The sequence below is a fragment of the Cetorhinus maximus genome, chromosome 3 (assembly GCF_964194155.1).
Source record: "Cetorhinus maximus chromosome 3, sCetMax3.hap1.1, whole genome shotgun sequence".
NCBI lineage: Eukaryota > Metazoa > Chordata > Chondrichthyes > Lamniformes > Cetorhinidae > Cetorhinus > Cetorhinus maximus.
In genome coordinates, this window is record NC_135881.1 from 176414093 (window position 1) to 176439975 (window position 25883).

Sequence of the window (25883 nt, forward strand, 5' to 3'; positions counted from 1 at the left end):
ACAACCATTGCCACTTCCTGCCTTTTGCATCATTAAATCTTTTGTTCATTAATCTCTCCTGCTCTCCAACCTATCACAGACCTTTTTTTTCCTGCCCCTCTCACTTCTACTGGCTTTAAAACTCCTCTTCCTTGTTTTGATGAAAGGTTATCAACCTGAAACATTAACTCAGAGGCAGAGATAAGCAGAGTATTTCCAGCATTTTTTTGTTTTTATTTCAGATTTCCAGCATCTGCAGTATTTTGCTTTTGTACTTATGTATATTGATGGGCAGTTCTCTGCTGGGCTCCTGTATATTAAGAATCAGGTTATGAATGCCCACACTTTATTCATATCCTATGAGGCAGCAAATAGGGAAAACATTCATTCCATCAGTCTGAGACAGGCAACCTTGTAACCAGAGATCAAATCATCTTCAATTGCTGCCTACAACTTACCACCTTTAAATGTCATTTCTCGTGATGGGATGTTCCTGGATATCAGGTTCTTATTACATTTGTTAGTGTGAAATGACAGGATCATTTCTACTGAACCAACCAGTAACTGTAAAATATTAAAATGGTGTATATCTACCAACATTTGCCACAGTAGTTCAAAGGCTAATCAAAACCACTTTTCAAGAAACTCAGACAATTCTGAATATGGATTAAAGATTTATTTTCATTTTTCCAATTTCAACAGAAGGTGAGTACAAATTTGCTACTGGTTAGCGCTGTTCTTATCTGAAGTGGCAGGCATGCATAAATAACCTCAGAAAGCTCAGTCTTACAGCTCCACAGAAAAGCTTTTCCCCCTTCGATTCATCTCGACAGCCTGCCTCATGTTAATTGCACAAGCTCAAAATCAAGTCTTACAAACAATTCCCTTAATAACCAAATTGAAAGACTCTGGAAGATTTTTAAAGCAATTTTAGGTGCATTTTCTTGTATGCAAGCACTGGAAATTCTCCATTAGTTATTTTAACTTTTACACAGTGTGCTATCAGCAACCAGCATATTTTGCACCACTTTCTACCTTCATCTTATAGTCCCAACCTCACTTTCTAGGTAAATAAGCTGCTTCAGCTACAGGAAGGCTCTTATATTAAAAATTCCAGTAACATTGAACTTCAGTGACGATTTTGTAGCCGTTTTGCTACTTGAGACTCCAGTTCTGTTATCTGCAGAGTCTGTCCATTATTAACCCGCTAAAATCTCCCCAAAGAATAGAAGGAAAACTCCTTTGTACGTTTATATAGCAACTCAGGGAAAGAGATCCAAAAAGAACATGTTAGCAAACTCAAATGTAGGCCACACAAGGGCCTACATTACACAAGAGATCTTTAAAAGAGTACTTTAAGATTTCTTTCCCCACTTTCAGTTGCTTGTCATTATTAAATTATGACCAGTATGTGCCCAATATAAATGTATCTATCAGGACCGTAATGATAGTGCTATTCAGCTTTAAAGCCCTTCATCTGTACAACAAATCTAAGTTGTAACCTTTAGTTGCTGAAATCCTTGTCAAATGCACTTCCCACCCTAACATTACATCTTATAACATCTATAGTAATTGTTAGGGTACATAACCAGCACAAACGAGAAGACTAATATGTACATTTCTTGTATGTATGTGTCAATGTATAACAATCTCTTCAAATTTCACCTTTTTGTTTTCCATGTGGAGTTGACAATGCATTTTAACTGCAAAGCAGCCTATTACAGTGAGTGTGCAGATAATACATGAAAGAAAAAAAGTTCTGAGATATGCATGACTGGAAAAAAACTAAATTTCAAGATGAGTATGCTTTGTAACAGACTGTTCTTTTCATGAGTGGATCATCTTAAACTCAGAAATAAAGATGAAATGTGAGTTCACTGTTGTTGGCTCTTATGATCTTCCCTATTTTGCTGGCTGTTGCCCCTAATCTGGCATGTAGGGACGGAGGTGGTCCTCAATGGTTCCAACTCCCCAATGGGTAAGCTGATCCTGTGGCAGGTAAAGACAGACACTGCACAACTTGAAAATTATGGCCTTCGTTTTTGGAGTCTGCAAAACAAAACAAGTCAATCCAGTCACATAGAATAGACAATTTATTAACTTAAAATATAGCCACACCTTAAATGAAAACCAAAGCTAGATCATTGAAGTACTTGCATGCCCCTATTTCAAAAGTCAATATACAGAAATTGGAAGAAATACACTGACTTTCATTTTAAGAGCTTACAAATTATCTGGGTGTTCAAAGAACATGCAGGGGTCATTAGTTCCAATGTAATATATTCCACTCCTCTTCAATCTAATTAGTTTTTTTTAAAGCACAAAGTTTAACATTACTTTGCTCTACACAATCATTCTGATTTACAGGTTACCAAAATACATTTTTGTAGTTGTCAGCTTTGGGACTGATCATCAGAAGAGTCCACAAGAGACAAGTAAAAAATGGCTTGCTTTACTGTCTTGGGTGGCAAAGAAGACTTTGAGGGTGAAAAATGCATTGCCACCTCTGTATTGGAAAATGCTAAGCTTTTACTACATCAGGGAATCAGGGACCAGAAACTTAACTTCAGAATTCTGTTTGTGGAGGAATTTATTTTTTGACAGGTGAAGAAAAAATTCCAAGTAGTCTCTATCAAAATTAGATTATTTTTGTTTGAAAATACAGCCAGGACGATAGATTTCTAAATCGTATGATTTTGATGTGCCTATACCAATAAGCAAATAGGGCATCCTTACATACAAGGCACAAAGTCTAAGGTCTCTTTGCAGGAGGAAAAAAAAAATTGCAATTGGGCCACAAACCCCAAATTAAATTTTTCCTTTGCCTATCACATTTATGGTGGAATGCTAGAAACAATAAAAATCAATGCAATACTGTCCACTCAGTTCATGAGTCATTTATCAGTTATAAAATTGCTTCCAACTTGATTATTTCCTTCCCTCCAAAATTTCTCTCTACCCGAGGCCCCTTCACACAGAGATTTGATTCAACAGACTGATGTCATCCTGTGGTACTTTATCCAAGTTGCCATTCTTATTTAAGCTTTGACAGTCTGTGCCAGCAGGCTAACTGGGTATAGAGATTGCAACGCAGCCAATCGCATCTCGTCCAGTGTTCATACACTGCAAGCCCTTGCACAGTACAGTGATCACAGGAACCCTGGCTGATTTGCACACCCTCTCCCCCCACCCAGCCCAACCCAGACATTTTGGAGTCAACTGCAGCACTTAAGCGGAGAGTAGTTACTTCTGCACAGACTGAAGGTCTAATATGAGATGGAAACTTAACCAAAGTCATTAGGTAATCTCAAAATTAATTATATAAAATGTTGCATTTATCCTTCACTCTGAATGCGTGAAAATGGCATCCTGCTGAGTCAAAATAGCTGAACAGCTTCTTTTCACAGCAAGTATTTCTGCAAAGCAACAACAGCCCCATAAAATGTCAACAGGACAAGTCAACAAATGCACCCAAATTGGAATTGTTTCATACAGATTATGGAAAGTAAATTTAGCAGTAATTATATGTAATTGTGTAGAGAATGTCATACAGAATGGCAGCTAGAGTTAACAGCACAAGTCCACCAACAGGTCATTAAAATGCTGCTACATTAGTCCACAAATAAGTTAAAGAACGTGAAGCAGCATGAATGCAGAAGAATGAATCAGGTTATAAACACTGATGGCACTCAAAACAATTAAAACTAACGGCCATGCCACTATTTTCACATTCCTGTCGTGAAACAGTAGCTGGAACTGAATAGTTTTAGAAAAAGAACAAGGCAATCAGCATTATACTCACCTGCAAGTGCTGACGATCAATGAACATAAAGATGGACTGGTTTGGGTTGTTTATGATGAGTCCTGTCTTATCCTTCTGGCTAAAGTGCAGAAACTGTTTCTCATAATCACCATGATGAAACTCAAACTTGGCCTGTGTAAACAGAAAATATTTTAAAATAAAATGGCATTAAAAAATAAGACTTGTGGCTCAACAAGTAACCAGTGAATAGCTGAACAAAGAGATCAAGGCAGTCCCAGATACAATTCCAGCTCCATACAGAGTTAACTGATTTCAGCTAGAACTGATGTAGTGATGCTGCAATTGGATTCAGCGCCTCTACTCAGATTTGCCAGGACTCCTGCTCCCGATCTCTATCCAGTCACACTTGTTTAATGTGCATATATGTGGTACTCCAGATGAGGACAGGGTCAATAAAAGCAAAATATTGCAGATGCTGGAAATCTGAAGTAAAAACAGAAAATGCTGCAAGAACTCAGCAGGTCTGGCAGCATCTGTAGAGAGAAACAGAGTTAATATTGAGTCTATATGACTCTTCTTCAGAGAGGGTCAAGCCTGGCTGTGACGTCTCATTGTCAAATAACCTACATGCAGTCAGTCACGCTTCACAGATGAATAGTCTGTTTTAGCAAGGTGTCACATGGTGCCCATCACATAAAACTGTACATGGCAGGGAGACAACACTGCCAGAAGGAGAGGCAAAGCTGATGACAACAAAAATTAACTGCACAGTATCAGTCAAAACGACATTGCAAGTGAAAACAGGTAACAGAAAAACAAAACGCAGGTAACATTTGAGAGTAATGTTTGAAATGAATCCCATATACTCAGGCACAAAGAAACCATTTGCAACATCTATCCAATCTCGTACAAACATGCATTCTGTATAAAAGTTGTTAATCAATTAAACAAGAGCTAGCCACTATCAACAAGCTTGGAAAATTCATAGCCAGATCAATTTTGCCAAGAGAAAAAAAACATGAGCAGAATTCATTCATGTACTTATGTAACAATGAGTGGTGAAATTTTACCTGAACAGGCCTGAAAGGCTCACCATCTGTACCCTTCCACTTGGAGAACAGGAGACAGACCATCTTCTCTATATCATTCCGTGGCCAAAGGATAAAGTCCATCTCCTGTGTACAGCCAATTACGTCCTAACAGAGGGGGGAAATTCCCACAAGTATTAAATCGTGTTTGTGTCAGGAACAGCAACTACAAAGTTTCAGTAGTCTCAATCTGAGCCATTTTTTCTGGTCAAGTTTGATTACTTTGGTTGTAGCTCAGGTACAAAATAAGCTTGGGGTAAGAGGCATTATGTATTTCAAACTGCAATTTCCAGGATCTATAACTGTATCCCTTCTTTTGGTCCAAAAGGCTGGAAACATCTTGTACCTCAGTGCAGTCTACATGTACAACATAAGAATCCACAGGCATGTTTTTTGTGGAATAGTTAAGAATTTAACCTACATGAATAACAAAGTTAGATTCTTTGTCAGATTAAATTGCTCCCTGCAGATGATCATGTTGCCTTAGCCAAACTACATTCCAAGTTCCCATTGTGGTTATCCAGTACAAACTTTGCCAGTACAAACAAAATTTTCAGTGATTCCTCATAGGGTCAAAGGAATCCTGCCTCTCCAAATTAAGCAAGTTATTTGGATGGTTTAAATAGCCAATTTATAATGTAAAGCTTGCATCTATTTGAAATAAATTTTTTACAATTCACAACAATAATCCAAATCAAACAATCCAAGCATGAACTAATTTACTAGAAGTGATGTGATTTCTCCATCATACCAATATAGTATCTACTGTAACTCCAGTTTAAGGCAGCTCATCTTTCACATTAGATTTATTAGACCAAGATCAGCAGCATCCAGCAGATACTTAAATTTTCAGTTCTGATTTTTTTTCCAAAAGTTTCCTGGACTGCTTTAATTTTTTTATTAATCAAATCAATTTTGCCTGAGAAAAGTAGTATTGAGCCTGCAACATAACTTAGTACAGTTAGTTTGCACAACCGTCTGAGTATCAGTTTCAACAACCACAAGAATGTTGAATAACAGCCCAATTCAGAAGTAAATCTTTGGCCAAGTGGTAGAATTCCTCACTGAGTCAAAATGTGCTGTGCTCAAACCCTGCTGTGGCAGACTGGAACTCCAGCTCTGAATTCTGGGTTGACACCCAGCTGGATACTAGATTCCATATTGGTGCGATGCAGAAACATAAGGATAAAGTCTGCATTAGAACACATAAGTGGTCACACATATGCAAGAGTGTTAGCAGCTGTTTCGTCTGTTGATAAAGATCGTTACACAAAACATGAACCTATTTTTACTTTTAAGATAATGAAAGAGCTGCTGTGTTATTTCTCATTTCAAATTTTATTCCTTTTTAAGTGTCAACTGATGGCATGCTGCCAGATGTGAGACTATTATGTTCTAGTCTAAAACAAACAAACCACAAGCTTTTAATATTCTACTGAAACAAAAAGGTTCATCCTACTTACCCTGCGCATGGACTGGTAGCGAGGTGCATGAAGCTGCACTACATCCTTCTGCAGCAGCTCTATGGAACTGTCCAGGGAGTAGCTGGACTCCCGTACGCCTTTGAGGATATTTTCTTCATAGTTATTGGTCATAACTGGTACCACTTCAGCTACTTCAAATAGTGCCGGCTTTTTCTTCTTTAAAAAAACAGAAGCAGAATTTTTTAAATAAAAGAAACAATTTTTCTATCTACACCATTTAAAAATGTCTATTTTTAAAAACTATAAAGCTGAACATCTCAGACTGATATCGTAATAGTTGGATTCAGTGATAGTCTAATAGTTGGCCCTTCTTTAAAAAGGACACATCAAGAACAAAATCTCAATTCATAGGACCTTAGTTGTTTATTGAGCACAAGGATGATTTGCATGATTTGCACAAGAATTGCTCAAAAATGGTGGAACATAATCCTGAAGAAACAAAGCAAAACACTGTTTAAAGAAATTCTGGTATTATTTTCGTAAAATATTCTGAACAAAGCAAGGGGAAATTCACAAAAGCTAAATTATAATATTAATCCCTGTTAGTTTAGCAGACTTCATTTTCAAGCCTGAAGACCACAAAAGGTTCAAAATAAATCAACTGACAATTTAGTGCACATAATCATGAATTTTAAGGAATTATTTCCAATCAAACCAATTTAAAAGGAAATCAATAGCAATACATCATAGGGAGGAAAATGAAAGTCAGCATAGAAAGAAGAGCTGAAGAATTGACAGACTAATTTAATCCAGAAGCAAAAATTAATCAAATGGTGCTCACATGTGTGACAAGGGGGTGGGGAAAGAGGGAAAAACAGATTACACAGAATTAAATGGAAAGTGCAACATGGAAACAGGTCTCTCAACCCAACTGGGTCTGTGTTGTTTATCATCCTTACAAGCAGCAGTTCTACTTTCATGTGCCTGCTCTGATCCCATAACACTGTTCCCCTTTTCTTCAACCATCTGTTAATCCTGTTAAGCTAACATGGCCTCCATTCCAATCATTATCTTCAGTCATTCATTCCTCAGCTTCAAGACTGCATGGCCACCTGACACTTCAAACGTAGACAGTGCAAGTCCCATCTCCTCACCGCTAAATTCTGCACCCTCTTTTGAGGCAGATCACCATGTACGAGTGTCAACATTCGGTCCCAAACATTATTTTAAGATCAGTTCACTAAATAAAGAAATGTACATATGGGCAGAGTCACAGAACAGAAGCATCTCTAGCTGGCAGAAGCCTGCTTAACTGCAGTTGATCGTGACATGTATTGTGTGAACATGGTTTAACATTTTGGAATCTTATAAATTTTTAAAAATTAAAATACATATCACGATTGACCAATTGGGGCTCTTAACAGAATAAAGACTTTGAGAGGCCACATTTGAAATTAAAATTTGCACCATCATTGAGCTCAACAGTCAAATTTCAATAACCCTTGCAATATAGTCCTTGCTATATTCTTGTCCCAGCCAAACATTAAGAGGGGAAAAATGCACACTGTGATAATGCTCTTCCAACACTAACATTAATGACTTTGGAGTAAGTGCATTAATAAAAAAATATTCTCTCCTGTGATAATTTGAATAGACTGAAGGTCAAAAAGCAAACTTTCCCAATATGAATCATTGATAACTTAAATGATAATGTTGTCTTGTGTATGATGATTATGAATAACCTACTGGCAAACAAAAAAAAAATGAATTCCCTATATCCAATTCCCCCTAGTAGGCAAACACAATTTAAAGTGTTGATGCTGAAATCAACTGATAATAACAATCAAAAAACTGAAGTTTACAGCTTCCATAAGACTGCAAACCAAAGAACATCCTCAAGCTAATCATCAAACTTGGTCTTGAGGCCTGAGACTGATCAACGGCACAGCTCTTTCTGACCACTTTCTCATCTCGATTCGCCAACCCTACCTCAAAGTCCTCCATAGTAATTTTTTTTATACCTCCCACATAGAAGTAACCTCTCTATTACCCCCCCATCCTGAATGACATGGATACCTATAAAGCCTCTCTTACAGCAGCCTCACCTCCACTTCTGATACCCTCAATTTCCCTGAATTGCACCCACAGTACAGGAACCACTTCCTTGGGCTCAAACTCAAATGTATATAGTGAGTGACCAACCAGGCTGCCACTGCCAAATCTCGCTGAATCACCTGATGTTGCATTGTTGCTCCCTCTTCTAGCCCAAATAACTCCATGATGTATATGATAGGAAGAATGAGGGGAGACAATACAAACTACATGATCCAACATTGAGGAGGTGCAGGAACACAGGCAGGAGGTGTATCTACACAAGTTTTTGAATGTGGCAGGAAGTTCACTAATAGCTAGTGATACTTGTGAACCAAATTATTTTTTTTTGCATTATCTTGTCAGAGTTGAGAAGGCGGTTTAAAAAAAAGCATACATGTTCCTTGGCTTTATGAGGAGACAAAGAATACTAAAGCAAGGATATGAGAATGTAACCAGTCTCTACCCAGACAACTGAAAGCCCTCCATTGCTTATTTAGTGTTGTACCTATCAATCTTTGATTCCAATCCACCTGGGCCAGGTCCCTTCAGCTTACTGAAAGTAGACTTCCTACAGTTGACTATTTTCACATTTGATTGTTCTTTGCCCTTTTGCAAACTAACCATCCAAAATACCATACTCTCACATAGTGTTCCACAGAGTCATAAATGGCATAGATGGAAGCCGTTTGGCCTACTGAGTCTATGCCAGTTTTCCGTGAATCAATCCAGTCAGTCCAATTGCCCTGCTGTCCCTGTAGCCCTGCAAGTTTATTTCCATCAAATGTCCATCCAATTTCCTCTTGAAATCATTCACTGCCTCTGCTTCCACAACCCCTGTGTGCAGAGTATTCCAGGTCATTACCACTGGCTGCATAAAGAAGTTCTCTCACATTCCCCCAGCATCTTTTACACAAAACCTTAAATCTGTGTCCCTTAGTCCTTATACCATCAACTAATGGGAACAGTTTTTCCTTACCTACATTATCCAAACCTCTACCAAATCTCCCAATCTCCTTGCTCCAAGGAGAACAATCCCATCTTCTCCAACCTAACCTTATAGCTAAAATCCCCCATGCCTGAAACCATTCTGGAAAATCTCCTCTGCACACTCAAGCTTCCACACATCCTTCCTAATGTGTGGTGACCAAAACTGGATGCAATTCTCTAGTTGTGGCCTAATCAGAGCTTTATATAGGTTCAGAATAACTTCGTTGCTTTTGTACTCAATTGCTCTATTATGAAGCCCAAGATCCCACTTTCAAAGATCTATGTCCAAATTAAAACACAACATCAAAGGTAATCTCTGGATTGTTACCAGAGCCACATGTCAATCGGCATAGAGTTAAACAGATTAGAGAATTAAATGCGTGGTGTGGGAAGAAGGGATTTTGATTATGGGGCACTGGCATCAGTACTCAGGGAACAGTGAGCTATCCTGTTGGGATGTGCTCCATTTGAACTGGGCAGGGACCATTATCCTGGCCAATCTTATAACTAGGGCTGTGGACACGGCTTTAAACTAACGGTGGGTGATGAAAGGAGACTTAGAAATCCAAAGAGAAAGGAAAGACAAGCAGAGTGGAACAGCAAGGGACAGGGATTTGAATAAAAAATGTACATCAGTGAATAAGGTCAATGAAGGGAACAGAAGTAAAAAAAAATGAAGTTGTAGGTTTTTTAGCTGAATGCACAAAGCATCTGCAATAAGATAGAAAATTAGTGGCACAAATAGAGGTAAATGATTTAGATCTAATGAACATTACAGAAACATGGTTACAGGGTGATCAAAGTTGAGAAATAAATATTCCAGGGTGCATAATATTTCAGAAAGATAGACAAAACGACAAAGGAGGTGGGGTAGCCCTTACAGTAAAGGGTGACATAACAGCATTAGTAAGAAAGGATCTGGCCAGTGAAGGCCATTAAGTGGAATCAGTACGTGTGGAAATTAGGAATAGCAAGTGTCAGGAAACACTGGTGGGAGTAGTTTATAGGCCCCTAACGGTAGGTATACCATTGTGCAGAGAACTGAACAAGAAATTATTGGAGCCTATAACAAAGGCTAATTGTAGGGGACTTTAATCTTCATCTGGATTGGGAAATTGGCAAGAACGATTTAGAAGATCAGTTGGTAGAATGCTTTCATGACAGCTTCTTGGATCAGTATATTGTGGAACTGACTAGGGATAAAGCTATCTTAGATCTAGTATTGTATAATGAAGCAGGGTAATGTCATGGTAAAAGATCTACTGGGAAATAGTGAGCATAATACCAATCAATTCCATGTTAAGTTTGAAAGTGACACATTCCAACCGCAAACAAAAATCTTAAACAAAGCCAATTACATAGGTATGAGGGGCGAACTAGCTAAGACTAATAGTGCAAATAGGCTAAAAGGTATGGAGGCAAATGAACAGTGGGAAACATTTAAAGAAACAATTCAAAATATTCAACAAAAATACATTCCACTGAAGAACAAAAACTCAGCAAGAAGGACCCATCTATGGCTCACTCAGTAAGTTAAGGGTAGCATGAGATTAAAAGAAGAGGCTTATAACGTTGCAAAAACAGTAGCAAGTCTGAGGATTGGGAGTGTTTAAGGGACCAGCTAAAGGGCAGCTAAAAGTTGATAAAAAGGGAAAAAGTAAATATGAAAGTAAACTAGCTAGAAATATAAAAACAGATTGTAAGAGCTTTTATAAGTATATAAAAAGGAACAAAGTAGCTAAAGCGATCATCCCCGTTCCCTTCAAAGCAGAGACAGGAGAAATTATCATGGGAAACGAGGAAATGGCAGAGGCATTGAACAAATATTGTGTGTCCATTTTAACAGTAGAAGGCACACGTTCAATACCAGAAATAGTCAATAACCTAAGGGCTCAAAAGTGTGTGGAAATTAACATCAGCAGAGATAAATTATTAGAGAAACTCAAGGGACTAAAATCTGACAAATCCCTGGGACCTGATTACCTTTTTCCCGGGGTTCTAAAAGAGATAGCTACAGAGATAGTGGGTGTTCTATGATTTTCCAAAACTCCTTACATTCAGGAATGGTCCCACTGGATTAGAAGTTGGCAAATGTTACACCGCTTTTCAAGAAAGGAGGTAGAAAGAAAGCAGTGAACTACAGGCCAGTTAGCCCACCATCGGTTGCTGGGAAAAATGCTGGAATCTATTATTAAGGAAGTCTCAATAATGCACTTAGAAAAGCATAGCATGATTAGAACAAGTCAACATGGTTTACTGAAGGGAAATCCTGTTTGACAAATTTATTCGAGTTTTTTGGGGACGTAATTAGTAGGGCAGATAAAGAGGAACCAGTAGTTATAGAATACCCGGATTTCCAAAAGGCATGTGATAAGGTGCTGCACAAAAGGTTAATAGGCAAAATAAGGGCTAATGGAGTTTGGGGGGGTGGGGGGGGGGGTAATATATTAGTATGGATAGGGGATTGGTTAATGGATAGAAAACAGAGTGGGCATAAATGGGGGCTTTTTAAGTTGGCAGGCAGTGAATAGTGGAGTGCCGCAAGGGTCAGTGCTAGGGCCTCAGCTATTCACAATCTAAATTAATGACTTAGATGAAGAGACAGAGAGTAATGTATCTAGGTTTGCTGATGATACCAAACTAGGTGGAAAGGTAAGCTGTGAGGGCACAGAGGCTGCAAGAGACACAGGCAGGTTAGGTGAGTGGGTAGCAAGATGGCAGATGAAGTATAACGTAACATGTGAAGTTATTCACTTTGGTCGCAAGAATTAAAAAAGCAGAATTGCATTTTTAAAGGTGCGAAACTTTGTAAGTATTAATGTCCAGAGACTTAAGTGTGCTGGTACATGGAACAAAGTTAGCATGCAGGTGCAGTAAGCAATTAGGAAGGCAAATGGTATGTTGGCCATTACTGCAAGGGTGATTAGAGTACAAGAATAAAGTCTTGCTGCAGTTGCACAGGGTTTTGGTGAGACCTCATCTAGAGTAGTGTGCAGTTTTGTCTCCACACTTAAAAAAGGATTTTTTTCTTTTTTCTGGCAAATTCACAGCTCTTTGGTGTATTACTGCCACCTACTGTATTAGAGGAAAAAGTGCAATGCAATAAAAAACCCAAATTCTATGCGCTAATCCTGTGAAATAGAAAAAAAGACAACACAACTTGATAAATATCCCAATATCCAAATCTAACTGCTAAAATACTAGCCACTGTATCACACTGTATACCATTCTGATGAAAATTAAACTGCATAGTTCCTCTTTCAGCTGCAAAGTGTAATAAAATATACTCCACTGATTGCAGGAATCCTTCCCCACACTCCTGACACAAACCATCAACACGTTTCCCTATTAAATACAGAGACTTATATAAACTACAGTGCCCAATCCTAATCCTGCTCACAATCACCTCGTCCCTTCTACACTTCCCAGTAAATTTACTAGCTAACTTCACATTGTTTTGAATCCGACGTAAATGTCTTCTTTTCTCATCTATATCCCATTTTTGTTGCCATAATGCATTAGTTTATCCTTAACAATAGATTTAATTTCCGTCTTCCCTAATGAAATCTCTATATCTGGAATCAAGTGATTTATAGAACTTTTAGCCAATGAATCTGCTGCCTCATTTCCTACCACACCTTTATGTGCTGGCATCCATAAAAAATCCACAATACGCAACTGTTGTGTGTTATACAATAAATGAAAAATTTCAAAAATAAAATCCTGTCTGGATTCATAAATTAAGATTGGATAGAGAGCAAAGCCGATGATGAATCTGAACAAATGATGACTCTCAATGACTTTACCTCCACTACCCACTCAAAAGCCAACATAGTTGCCATCAACTCAACTGAAAATACTGATAAACTATCAGATAACCTTTTCACAATCCTAACATTAATTACAGGAATAAAAACTGCTGAACCTGTAATTCCCATCCCATGATCCTTAGAACCATCAGTGCAAAGCAAACTAATTTTCATTTATATAGTCTTTTAGAAAACTAGATAAAGGATATACTTGCATTGGAGGTGGTACAGCAGAGGTTCACTAAATTGGTCCCTGAGATGAGGCAGTTGTCCTATGATGGGGGGGCTAAGTAAATTGGGCTTATATTCTCTGGAGTTTAGAAGAATGAGGGGCGATCTCAATGAAACCTAAAAAATTCTTGAGGAGCTTGACAGGATGGACGCTGAGAGATTGTTTCCATTGGTCAGGGAATCTAAAACACAGCGGCACTGTGTCAGGATAAGGGGCTGATCATTTAGGACTGAGATGAAGAGAAATTTCTTCAAAGGGTTGTGAATCTTTAGAATTCTCTACCCCGGGGGTTGTGGATGCCTCATCGTGAATACATTTAAGGCTGGAATAGACAGATTTTTGATGTCTCAGGGAAATAAGGGAAATGGGGAGCGGGTGGGAAAATGGAGTTGAAGCCCAAGATCAGCCATGATCGTATTGAATGGCGAAGCAGGCTCAATGGGCCATGTGGCCTACTCCTGTTCCTATTTCTTATGTGATGTACATGCAACCTCAGGTCCTTCTGTCCCTGCACACTCTTTAGAACTGTGCCATTCAGTTTATATTGCCTCTCCTATCAGTTACACCAAATTTTCTCACATTTCTCTTAATTAAATTTCATCTGCCATTCTGCTAGCCTACCTATGTCCTATTGCAGTCAATTAGTATCACCTTATTGTTTGCCACTCCTCCAAGTTTAATTGGAAAACTTTGCAATTTTGCACTGGATTCCAATATCAAGTCATTTCAGCACTGACACTTGAGGAACACCACTGTCCACCATCGTCCAGTGAAAATAACCATTTAACGTGACCCGCTGTTTTCTGTCCTTAAGCCAATTTGTTTTTTTATCTAACGTGACACTGACCCTCCTAATCCATGAGCCACAATTTTGTTAACCAGCCTTTCATGTGGCACTTTGACGAATACTTTCTTAAAACCCCAAACCCATATAAGAGGTGGATTAATAGCTTGTGAACTAAATCTTTTTTTTTACATCTGTCAGAGTTCTGCTGATTTGGCTAGAAGATAAATTGAACAAAGAAACCACAGAATTCTCCACAGTTCTAATGATCCGTTGACAGAAGTCACAGTTGCGAAGAAATATTCGGCCATTAATGAACTAGAAAAAACTCAATTAGCAAGTTTTCTTAAAACTAGCTTACAATAAGAAAAGCAAATCATAGATGAGCACATTTAGATTGTATTGAATTAGCAAATGACAATCTTTGGCTTGATACACAAATGCAAAAAAGCACGCTACAAGAATAAAGAAAGCAACATCAGTGTTTTTTTTCCATTTATGCATGCTTTGTCATTTAGTTTTTAAGTTGTCTCTTCCCTCTTTAGTTGTCAATGGCTAACTTTTTTGGAACAGTAAACTCTTGCACCTTAGGGGTATAAACTGGTTCTGTATCACATTAAGTGCTCTTTTTAGCATCCCCCAACTGTTATTCTGTCATTTTATCCATTAACAGGTTTGCTCAGTTTACTCTGGACAGTCTTTGTCTCATCCCATTGTAGTCAGCCTTACCTAAACCTAGAAGAATATACGTATCTTTTTCACATTTCTCCCTTTCAAACACCATGCTGAACTTGTTGAAAAATAACAAAAACAGGACAGGTTGAATTCTTCTTTCTGGAATTGTAAACGAGCAGGCTGAAGAATACCACCAGTGGACGCATATACCCATGTTTGGTATGGTCAAGTACACAGATGCAATCCACTTAAAGTCACAATATGATTTGAGTTCAACGTAACATTTGAAACAGAGAAATGCAGAGCAGCTAAGTTTCTATATTTAGCCACTGAAGGCTGACTTCAGTGCGATGAGACAGACTGCTCACAGTAACCTCAGCAGGTGTTCAAAAATAAATATGATACAAAATCAGCTTGTACCCCTAAGTGGCAAGATCTCTGCTTGTCAAAAAAATCAACAAGCTACTAAAGAGGCAAGAGACAACATTAAACCAAAAGAAAAACCATACAAAAACACTACAGATCCTGGTGAATGGAAAATATACCGAGAATAGCCAAGTGTGACAAACCTGGTAAGAGTATGATAAGAAACTGGGAAGGGATATCAGAATCAGCCCAAAAAGCATATACAATTGTATTAGGAAAAAGAGGGTGGTCAGGTACAACGTGGGCCCCTTATTTTCATTGACAAATCACCAATATAAAGAAATGATGGATATGCTGAATAACTCCTTTGCATCAATACTAACAGAGGAAAAGATCAGCATGTAATATCTCTTACGGAAAGTAACATTGAATCAGAATTCACCAAAATTACCTTAAGCAAAAATAACAGTTATGATGACACTAGAGAGTAAATCTCCAGGACCATATGCGTTCCACCCCAGGATTTTAAAGGAAGTGGGTGAAAACGTTGCAGATGCCCCAACTATAATCTTCCAAAATTCTCTTTGTTTGAAACCATTCCTTTACATTGGAAAATTGTGCACGTCACTCTGCTTTTTAAGAAAGGTGAGAAGGGGAAACCAGGGAATTAAGGATCAGTTAACACAACATCTGTTTTTGAGAAATTACTAGAGTCTATAATTAAGGATAGGGTGACTGAACTCCTTGAAGATTTTCAGTTGAAACCCAGCATGGGCTTGTAAAGGATCATGTTGTATTCCTGATAGCCAGATGGTGAAGGAACACACCAAAGCCAGTCTTTACTTGGAATAGATTTATTCAGAGAGACATTAAAGGTATATATCTCCTGACCCCACTCAACTCGTGTCAATAAGTGTCTCTTTACATGCCCTTAAGTAACCATCCACGTGTATGCACGTAACCTCAACTGATACAATTAACAGGTCATACCTGACAAACATGACTGAATTTTTTGAAGAAATGACTAAAGTTGCAGTCAGGGGAATGTCTACAGATATTATTCAAGACGATGGTGTAGTGATACCGTCGCTGTTGAGTAATCCAGAGACCCAGGGTAATGCTCTGCCATGATGGAATTTGAATTCAATAAAAATCTGGAATTAAAAATCTAATGATGACCAGGAATAAAAGTTCTAAACTGGGGAAAGGCTGATTATACACGATTTGGCCCAAATGGACTGGGAGCAGCTACTTGCAGATAAAACTGTCAGTGAGAGGCATTCAAGGAGGAAATAGCAAGAGTACAGGGCAAATGTGTTCCTGTAAAGACAGGGAGGAGGGGGGGGGGGGCACCAAGTCCAGAGAACCTTGCATTCACCAGGATCAAGGGAGATAAAGGTTAGGATTAAGAAAAAAAAAGATGCTTATGGCAGATACAGAGGGCTCACTACAGCAGAGTCCTTAGAGGAATATAAAAAATGCAGAGGGAACTCTAGGAAAGCAAGAAAGTGCATGAGAAAGCATTGGTGGGTAGAATAAAGGAAAACCCAAGGCAGTTTAAATATATAAAGAGAAAGAGAATAACTAAGGAAAGAGGAGGAGTAATCTGTGTGTGAACCCAGAAGGCATGGGCACAATCCTCAATGAATATTTTGCGTAGGTCTTCACAATGGAAAAGAGTGATGCAGGGAAGGACTGTGAAATATTAGAGGAAATTGAGAGAGAGAGAGAGAGAGAGAGAAGGCACTAGTGGGTTTAGCGGCCTTAAAAGTGGATAAATCTGCAGGCTCGGAAGAGACATATCTCAGGCTGTTAAGCAAGGCGACGGAAGAGATATTGGGGCAAAAACAAAAATAGCTGGAAAAACTCAGCAGGTCTGACAGCATCTCTGGAGAGGAAGACAGAGTTAACATTTCGAGTCCAGATGACTCTTCATCAGAACTGAAGAAAAATAGAAATTAGGTAAAATATAAGCTGTTTAAAGGGGGGTGGGACAGGTCCCTGGCAGTAATTATCTCTGGCCACAGGTGAGGTGCCAGAGGACTGGAGGGCCACTAATGTTGTCCAATTATTAAAAAAGGGAGAAAGGGGTAGACCAGGAAATTACAGGCCAGTCAGTCTAACCTTGGTGGTGGGGAAGATACTATAAAGAATTCTGAGGAACCGAATATATCTGCACTTGGAGAGACACTGATTAATCAGCGATAGTCAGCATTGATTTGTTAAGGGAAGGTCGTGTTCGACAAATTTGATCAGATTTTTTTGAGGAGGTAACCAGGAGTGTTGATAAGGGTAATGCATTTGATGTGGTCTACATGGATTTTAGCAAGGCTTTTGATAATGGCCCTCATGGCAGACTGGTCAAGAAAATAAGAGCCCATGGGATCCAAGGCAAAGTGGCACATTGGACCTAAAATTGGCTGAGAGGCAGGAAGCAGAGGGTGATGGTAGAGGGGTGTTTCTGCGACTGGAAGTCTGTTTCCAGTGGGGTTCCGCAGGGCTCGGTGTTGGGGCCCTTGCTGTTTGTGGTGTGCATAAATGATTTGGACATAAAATGTAGAGGGTATGATCAAGAAGTTCGTGGATGACATGAAAATTGGTAGGGTGGTGAATAGTGAGGAGGATAGCCGTAAACTGCATGAGGATATCAATGGACTGGTCAGGTGGCAGAGCAGTGGAAAGTGGAATTCAACTCGGAAAAGTGTGAGGTAATGCACTTGGGAGGGCTAACAAGGCAAGGGATTACACTATGAATGGTAGGACCCTGGAAAGTGCTGAAGATCAGAAGGGCTTTGGCGTGCATATCCATAGATCCCTGAAGATAGCAGGGCAGGTGGATAAGGTGGTTAAGAAGGCGCAAATACAAGAGCAGGGAGGTTGTGCTGGAACTGTATAAAACGCTGGTTAGGCCACAACTGGAGTGCTGCATGCAGTTCTGGTCACCACATTATAGGAAGGATGTGATTGCACTGGAGAGGGTGCAGAGGAGATTTACTAGGATGCTGCCTGGGCTGGAGGGTATGAGCCATGAGGAAAGATTAGATAGGCTGGGGTTGTTTTCCTTGGGAGCAACGAAGGTTGAGAAGGGTGTATAGAGGTGTATAAGATTATGAGGGGCATAGATAGGAAGGCACTTTTTCCATTAGTAGAGGGGTCAATAAACAGGGGACATAGACTTAAGGTAAGAGTCAGAAGGCTAAGAAGGGAGTTGAGGAGAAATATTTTCACCCGGAGTCTGGAACTCACTGCCTGAAAGGGTGGTTGAGTCACAAACTCTCGTAACAATTAAGAAGTATTTAGATATTCACTTGCGTTGCCATAGCCTCCAATGCTATGGGCCAAGCACTGGAAAATGGGATTAGTGTAGTTAGATCTTCGTTGACCGGCACGGACATCATGGGCTGAATGGCCTCCTTCTGTGCTGTAGACGTCTATGAGTCTATTTATATGGACTTCCAGAAGTCATTTGATATGGTCCTTCATAGCTAAAGCTGAAACTCATGAAACTGAAGGCAAATTATTGACCTGGTTGGGAAACTGGTTGAGCAGCAGGAGACGAAGTAGGGGTAATAGGCAGGTACTCTAATTGTCAGTCAGTGTAACCACCGCACAGTCCCTGGCACATTGAGGAAATCCCCCCATTGTGGTGTGTAGCACTACTAACATGCTAAATGGGATAGATTTTGAACAAATCTAACAACTCGAAACTGGGCAGCTATGAGACGCTGTAGGGGAGCAGAATTGTGCTTAACCACAATTGTAACCTCATGGCTTGATGTATCTCCCACTCTTCCTTTACCATGAAGTCAGAGGAACAACCCTGGTTTAAAGAAGAATGCAGGAGGAAATGCCAAGAGCAGCACCAGGCACACCTAAAAATGATGTGTCAACTTGGTGAAGCTACAACACAGGACTACTTGCACACCAAACAGCAGAAGCAGCAAGTGAAAGACAAGGCTGAGCGATCCCACAGCCAATGTATTAGATCTAAGCTCTGCAGTCCTGTCACATCCAGTCATGAATGGTGGTGGACAATTAAACAACTCACTGGAGGAGGAGGCAGCTCCACAAATGTTCCCATCCTCAAGGATGGGGAGCCTAGCAGAGATTTGCAAAAGACTAGGTTGAAGAATCTGCAACCATCTTCAGCAAGAAGTGCCAAGTGGATGATCCATCTCGGCCTCCTCCTGAGGTCTCCCAGCATCACTAATGGCAGTCTTCAACTAATCTGATTCACTCTGGATATTGCAAAGCTTAAATGCCCTGACAACATTCCAGCAATAGTATTGTAGATATGTGCTCCAGAACTAGCACTGTCCCTAGCCAAAATTATCCAGTATAGGTAGAACACTGGCATCTACCCAGCAATGTGGAAAATTGCCTGAGTATATCCTGTTCACAAAAAGCAGGACAAAACCAACCCGGCCAATTACTGCCCCATCAGTCTACACTCAGGTGATGGAAGGGGTCGTCAATAGTGCTAGCAAGCAGCACTTATTCAACAATAACTTGCTCACTAATGCTCAGTTTGGGTTCCACCAGGGCCACTTAGCTCCTAACTCATTACTGCCTTGGTTCAAACATGGACAAAAGAGCTGAACTCTAGAGGTGAGGTGAGGTGAGTGACTGTTCTTGACATCAAGGCAGCATTTGACCCAACATGGCATCAAGGAGTGCTGGCAAAACTGTATCAAAGAGAATCGGGGGGAAATTCTCCACTGATTAAAGTCAAACAAGACAAAAGAATATGCTTGTTTGCGACAGCTGGAGGTCAATCATCTCAGTCCTGGGATATCGATGCAGGTGTTCCTCAGGGTAATCTCCAAAGCCCAACCATATTCAGCTGCTTCATCAACAACCTTCCCTCCATCATAAGGTCAGAGGTGGGGATGTTCGCTGATGATTGCGCATTCAGCAGCATTCACAACTCCCCTGATACTGAAGCAGTCCATGTCCATATGCAGCAAGACCTGGGCAACATTCAGGCAAGGCTAATAAGTGGCAAGTAACATTTGTCCCACACAAGTACCAGGCAATGACCATCGCGAAGAGAGAATCTAACCATCACCCCTTGACATTCAATGGCATTACCATCACTGAATCCCCATTATCAACATCCTGGGCGTTACCATTGAACAGAAACGGAACTGGGCCAGCCATATAAATACCATAGCTACTAGAGCAGGTGAGAGGTTGGGAATTCTGCAGCAAGTAACTCATCTCCCGACTGTCCAGTTTGCCCACCATTTACAAGGCACAAGTGAGGAGTGTGGTGGAATACCCTCCATTTGCCTGGACAAGGGGAGCTCCAGCAACACTCAAGAAGCGCAACACCATCCATGTCAAAACAGCCCTCCTGATTGGCACCCTATCCACCACCTTAAACATTCACTCCCTCTATCACTGACGCAATGTATACCAACTACAAGATACACTACAGCAACTCACCAAGGTTCGCTCCTTCAACAGCATCTTCCAAACCGTGACATCATCCTTCCAGAAGGATAATGACAGCAGATGCAAGCCACACACCATTCTGACTTGGAACTATATTGCCATTCCATCACTGTCACTGGATTAATATTCCTGGTAATCCCTTCCTAGCAGCACTGTCAGTGTACCAACACCTCGCAGACTGCAGCGATTTAAGGTGGCAGTTCACCACCACCTTCTCAAGGGCAATTAGGGATGGGCAATAAATGCTAGCCTAGCCAGTGACTCAAATATCCCGTGAAAAAAAATTAAAAACTTGCTTCACAGGAGCATCTAACCTTACAAGGAGATATTAGGGCAGGTGACTAAAAGTTTGGTCAAAGCAGTAGGTTTGAAAAGCATCTTAGAGGAGGAAAGTGAGGTAGAGCCACAAAGAGATGAAATTCCAGAGTTTAGGTACATTCCCAATAATGCAGTGATTAAAATCTGGGATGCTGAAGAGGCCAGAATTAGAGGAGTGTAGATATCTGTGTTTTGTGGGGCTGGAGGAGATTAGAGATTGGGAGGGGTGAGAGATTTGGAAACAAGAATAGGAATTTTCAAAATTAAGCCCTAGCTTAACCCATGGCCAGTGTAGGTAAATGAGTACAAGGAAGCTGAGTGAGTGGGACTCGGTGTGATTTAGGACATGGGCAGAGTTTTGGATGAGCTCAAGTTTACAGAGGGTAGAATGTGGAAGACTGTCCAAGAGTGCAGAAGATTATTCAAGTCTACAGATAACAAAGGGATGGATAAGGGTTTCAGTAGTAGAGGAGCTGAGGCAGGAGTGGACTCAGATGATGTTACAGAAGTGGAAATAGGTAGCCTTAGTGGTGGTGTGAATATGTGATCAGATACTCATTTCCACATCAAATATGATGCCATGATTGCCAACAGACAGTTGCCAAGAAGTGGGGTGAAGTCAGCGGCTAGGGAACAGAGTTGTGGCAGGGCGCAAAACAATTGCTTCTGTCTTCTCAATATTTAATCGGAAGAAATTTCTGCTTGTCTGGCGTCCAGTAATGGATGAGCAATCTGACAATTTAGAGGTAGTGGAGGACTCATGAGAGGTGGCCATGAAGTCGAGCTGGGTGTCATCAGAGTACATGTGAGAAAGGATAGCAGGGTACTTTCTGAATGGTGAAAAGCCAGAAACAGTGGATGTTCAAAAAAAGACTTGGGTGTCCAGGTAGATAGTTTTCTGTGCCTGTTCATGATATTTTAATCTATCAAAAAGGCTGGCATGCTGGCCTTTATATCTAATGGATTGGAATACAGGCGGTTGAGGAGAACTTTTTTCTCTCAGAGGGTCTTGAGTCTTTGGAATTCCCTTCCTCAAAAGGCAGTGGAAGCAGGATCTTTGAATATTTTTAAGGCAGAGCTAGATACATTTTTGATTAACAAGGAGGTGAAAGGTTATCAGGGGTAGGCATGAGGTTACAATCAGATCAACCATGATCTTATTGAATGGTGAAGCAGGCTTGAAGCAGAGTAGCCTACTCCTGCTCCTCGTTTGTATGATGTTATGCTACAGTCATACAAAGCTGTGATCTGACTGCATTCAGAGTACTGTGCTCAGATCTGGGCAGCACAACTTAGGAAGGATATACTGCCCTTGGAGGGAGTGCAGTGTAGATTTACCAGAATGATAGCTGGATTCCAAGGGTTAAATTACAAGAAGAGATTACACAAACTAGTGGAATTCAGAGACAAAGGGATGATTTAGTCAAAGCTTTCAAGATAAAGGGTAACAGATAGGATGAAGAGAAATTATTTTTGCTGGTTGGGGAGTCTAGAGCAAGGGGGCATAGCCTAAGAATCACAGCCAGTCCTTTCAGAAGTGAAATTAGGAGAAATTTGTACATACAAAGGGTGGTAGAAATTTGGAACTCTTTTGCAAATGGCAACTGATGCTAGATCAATTGTTAATTTAAGTCAGAGTTTGATAGATTTTTGCTAAGCAAAGGTATTAAGCGATGTGAGCAAATGGCAGTTATGTGGAGTTAGGTTGCAGATTAGCAACAATTTCACTGAATGCTGGAACAGGCTTGGGGGGCAAGATGGCCTACCTGCCGATGGCCTGCATGTTGATGAAAGCAGTGCAAGCTATCTTGAGTGGTTTCAGGTATGTACTTTGGTCTGCACAATATGGGATGGCTCTCAAGTAAGACAAGTACATTAGAAGCATATTGCCAGAAATGCAATGTAGACATTCTCAAACTTTGGTTGTCAAACTGCCAAACGAACATTGGAATTAAGGACTACAAAGTGTGTAATGTGGAGCTAGGAAGGGGATAGTGGGATAAGTCAAGAAAGGGCAGGAAAAAGAGGGCTAGATCATTTAAATGAAATCCATTCCATCTCTGAGCAAGTTTTTTTTTTCATACAATTAAGTTACCCCTCAGCTTGTGCATGAACAGTGAAACAGTTTAAGCTCTATATCCCAGCTAAATGAAGCGTAATTTCAGAATTAGGGTCCAAACTAATTTTGGAGTGAGACAGAGCGACAATCTGGGACATTCACATGCTGCCCAGAGTGCAAATTCAGTGCTTGAAGTGTCTATCAAAATGCATAGCATTTTTATAAACCAATCTAATAGCATGAATTATTTCCTCCTGGTTCTCTGGAGTGACCTGGTGACATCTAGATAAAGATGTGCCAGAGGTCTCTCTTTAACATATAACTGGTACAATTTCAGCCAATGTGAACATAGCTCTGCCTGGCTGGAACTAGCAATACAGCTGTTCTGACAGCGGTAACTTCAGGTTAAGTGTAATCTAATATTACATCCTTTAGATAAAAATTCCAACTATTACTCATTCCACATGTGTAACAGCTCCATGGCTGCTGGGTACAAACTATATTAAATTTTAGAGCTGCCACATGTTAAGACAAGGTAAAATACCTACCTTATCTTTGAATACAAAGGCAATGTACATCTTGAAGTCAAACTGATCTGCCAGAGATTCCTTCTTCTTTCTAAGTTGAGCACGCAGTCGATTCAAAGTCTGGTTCTTCCGAGAGTTTGGGTCACCCATTTTGTTTGGATAAGTGGCAACCCTGTTTCTAGCTTATCAGAAATTGACAAAACCAACAAGGGCAATTTCTCACAAAAGAAAACAGCGCAACAGAACAAACAAGTCTGGTAGTGCTAACTGAAAAAAAATTCTACCACAACTACTAGACCAGAAAGTCTAAAACTGTGTTGTGCAAAAACTTAGGATAAATGTAGGCCAGAGTCCAATCATGATAACAGTCCCTATATATACATGGTTTCATGGGAGTGCAGGGAATTAGACTTTGTTTTTAATTCACATTAACAAAACCTACAAACCAAAGCAATCCGAATTATGCTAGATTTTAACCCGTTGAACTAAAACTAGTTTACAATGATGGATGCCAATGAATCTAACCAACAAATTAAACACCTAACTGTAAATCTAACTGTGTGCCCAAAGATGACACACAAGTGATGCAGCCAGATCCCATGTTTACATACAAGCCAGGATTTTGCCTTCTTACACAAAAATCAGCCTGAAAACTCTACCTACAGCCTCCGACATGGCTGTCTTCAAACATATTGGACTTTTTTGTTGTTTTAAGGACAGATAGTGAAAGGGAAAGAGGAGGATTGCGCTGGCACATCAACTACATGGCGCTGCTCATTGGCACCTGGGCAGAAACAAACAAAAATCCGAGAAAAAGGCATTTCTAACTTTATCAAAGAGACGAGTTCAATCAACACCATGGTGGCAAACTTTTACCCCGTTTCTTGACATTTCCCTGCACTGAAAAACAAAGCAAAAAAAATTAAATCATTTATCATTTTTGTTCCTTCAGATCCTCTCACTCAGATGTTGAGTTTCTGCTGCTTCCTTTTTTTTGTTTTGGTTTTCTCTCTTTCCTCCTTTCCTAAGCTGTTTATGTTTAACATATATATAATATATATATTGCAAACCAACGTTCAATGTCACTCCCCGCCCATGTCAAGAAGAGACCACGAACCCGGTCAAACCCGTCAGTGTGAGCGAATCGCGCTCTCTGCGCTCTCGGTCACCCATAGTCTTAAAAAAGTGGGCTATTGGTTTGAGAAAACCGCACAAAGAAGCGGCCTGGCCCTCGGCTACTTCAGCCCGAGGCGGGCTAGATTTCTCTCTCCCTCCCTCTCAAAGTTTAGCAATGGAGGGCTGACCTGCTCCCTCTCTCTATTTATTTATCTATCTATCTATCAGCCTTTTTCCCCCCCAATCTCTGGCTCTCGCTCGCAGCTCGGGACTGCCACACTCGCTCGTTCCCCTCCCGCCCGCTGGCTCCGGCGCCTCTCCAGACAAGATGGCCGCACTGACGTCACAACCCACTCAACCAACCCCCAAACATGATTATTTTTTAAAAAATTATATTTTTAAACTTAACACGTTCTGTTCGCACACCAATGCCAACGCCTTGTGTTGTTATTATATTATTTTAAAATCCTGCTTCAATTTCAATCGATGTAAACATATCTCACTACGTCACGCCATGTCACGTGTTGCCTTGCTTATCACCCCCGAGCCGTGACCTTTCCTGCTTTCCACTTCCTGGCTTTGCTGAACTTTCAGGCTGCTGAAATTCACGTCACTCCGTGGGACTGGGGTGATTGAGCGCTGCTGTGCTCTCAAAGCATGCATTTTATGTTTGTGCTATCATTCCGGAAAATAAATCCTGTCTCGCATCCAATCATTTCACTATAGGTTGCAGGATCGAACCAGCTGAAGCTTGATAAAGTTCGGGGGGGGGGGGTGGGGGAGTTGGAGGACTAGGCAGTGAAATATTTCAGGAGGAGAGGAGGACGGAGGAAAGGTTTTTCTTCAGAGGGAGTTAGGGAATGAAGGGTTATATGTGGGTGTCAAGGAGTGGAGGGATTTGTTTGTGGGGATAACAGTTGGATAGAGTTTTACTGTGAGCGGGGGTGACGGGCTGTTGAGAAAGTAAGACTCGTAATATAGCGCTTTTAATACCCTAGTAAGTTCCAAACTGTTTTGCAGTCATTCAGTTACTTTATGAAGCATCAGAGGAGTGTGTTTGTAGGAATAGAGGGCTTCTGTATGAGGTGGAATAAAGAGAATAGGGAATATGAATGGACCCGGGGGGGTCAGGGAACAGGTTATGAATGTGGACGGGATTCAGGGAACTGAGGGATGATGTGGATGACAGTAAGGGAATTGAGGTG

At 40.4% G+C, this 25883-nt stretch overlaps 1 protein-coding gene across 1 annotated transcript; it reads right to left on the minus strand.

The window, feature by feature from the left end:
* Positions 1-640: 640 nt before the first annotated feature.
* c3h6orf62 (chromosome 3 C6orf62 homolog) lies at positions 641-24988 on the minus strand. Its single transcript, XM_078539315.1, has 5 exons — positions 23584-24988; positions 6294-6470; positions 4813-4938; positions 3782-3913; positions 641-2028 (listed from the first exon to the last, which is right to left on the minus strand). The coding sequence occupies exons 1-5, from the start codon at positions 23710-23712 to the stop codon at positions 1903-1905; spliced, it is 690 nt and encodes a 229-aa protein (XP_078395441.1). The 5' UTR covers positions 23713-24988; the 3' UTR covers positions 641-1902.
* Positions 24989-25883: the final 895 nt, after the last annotated feature.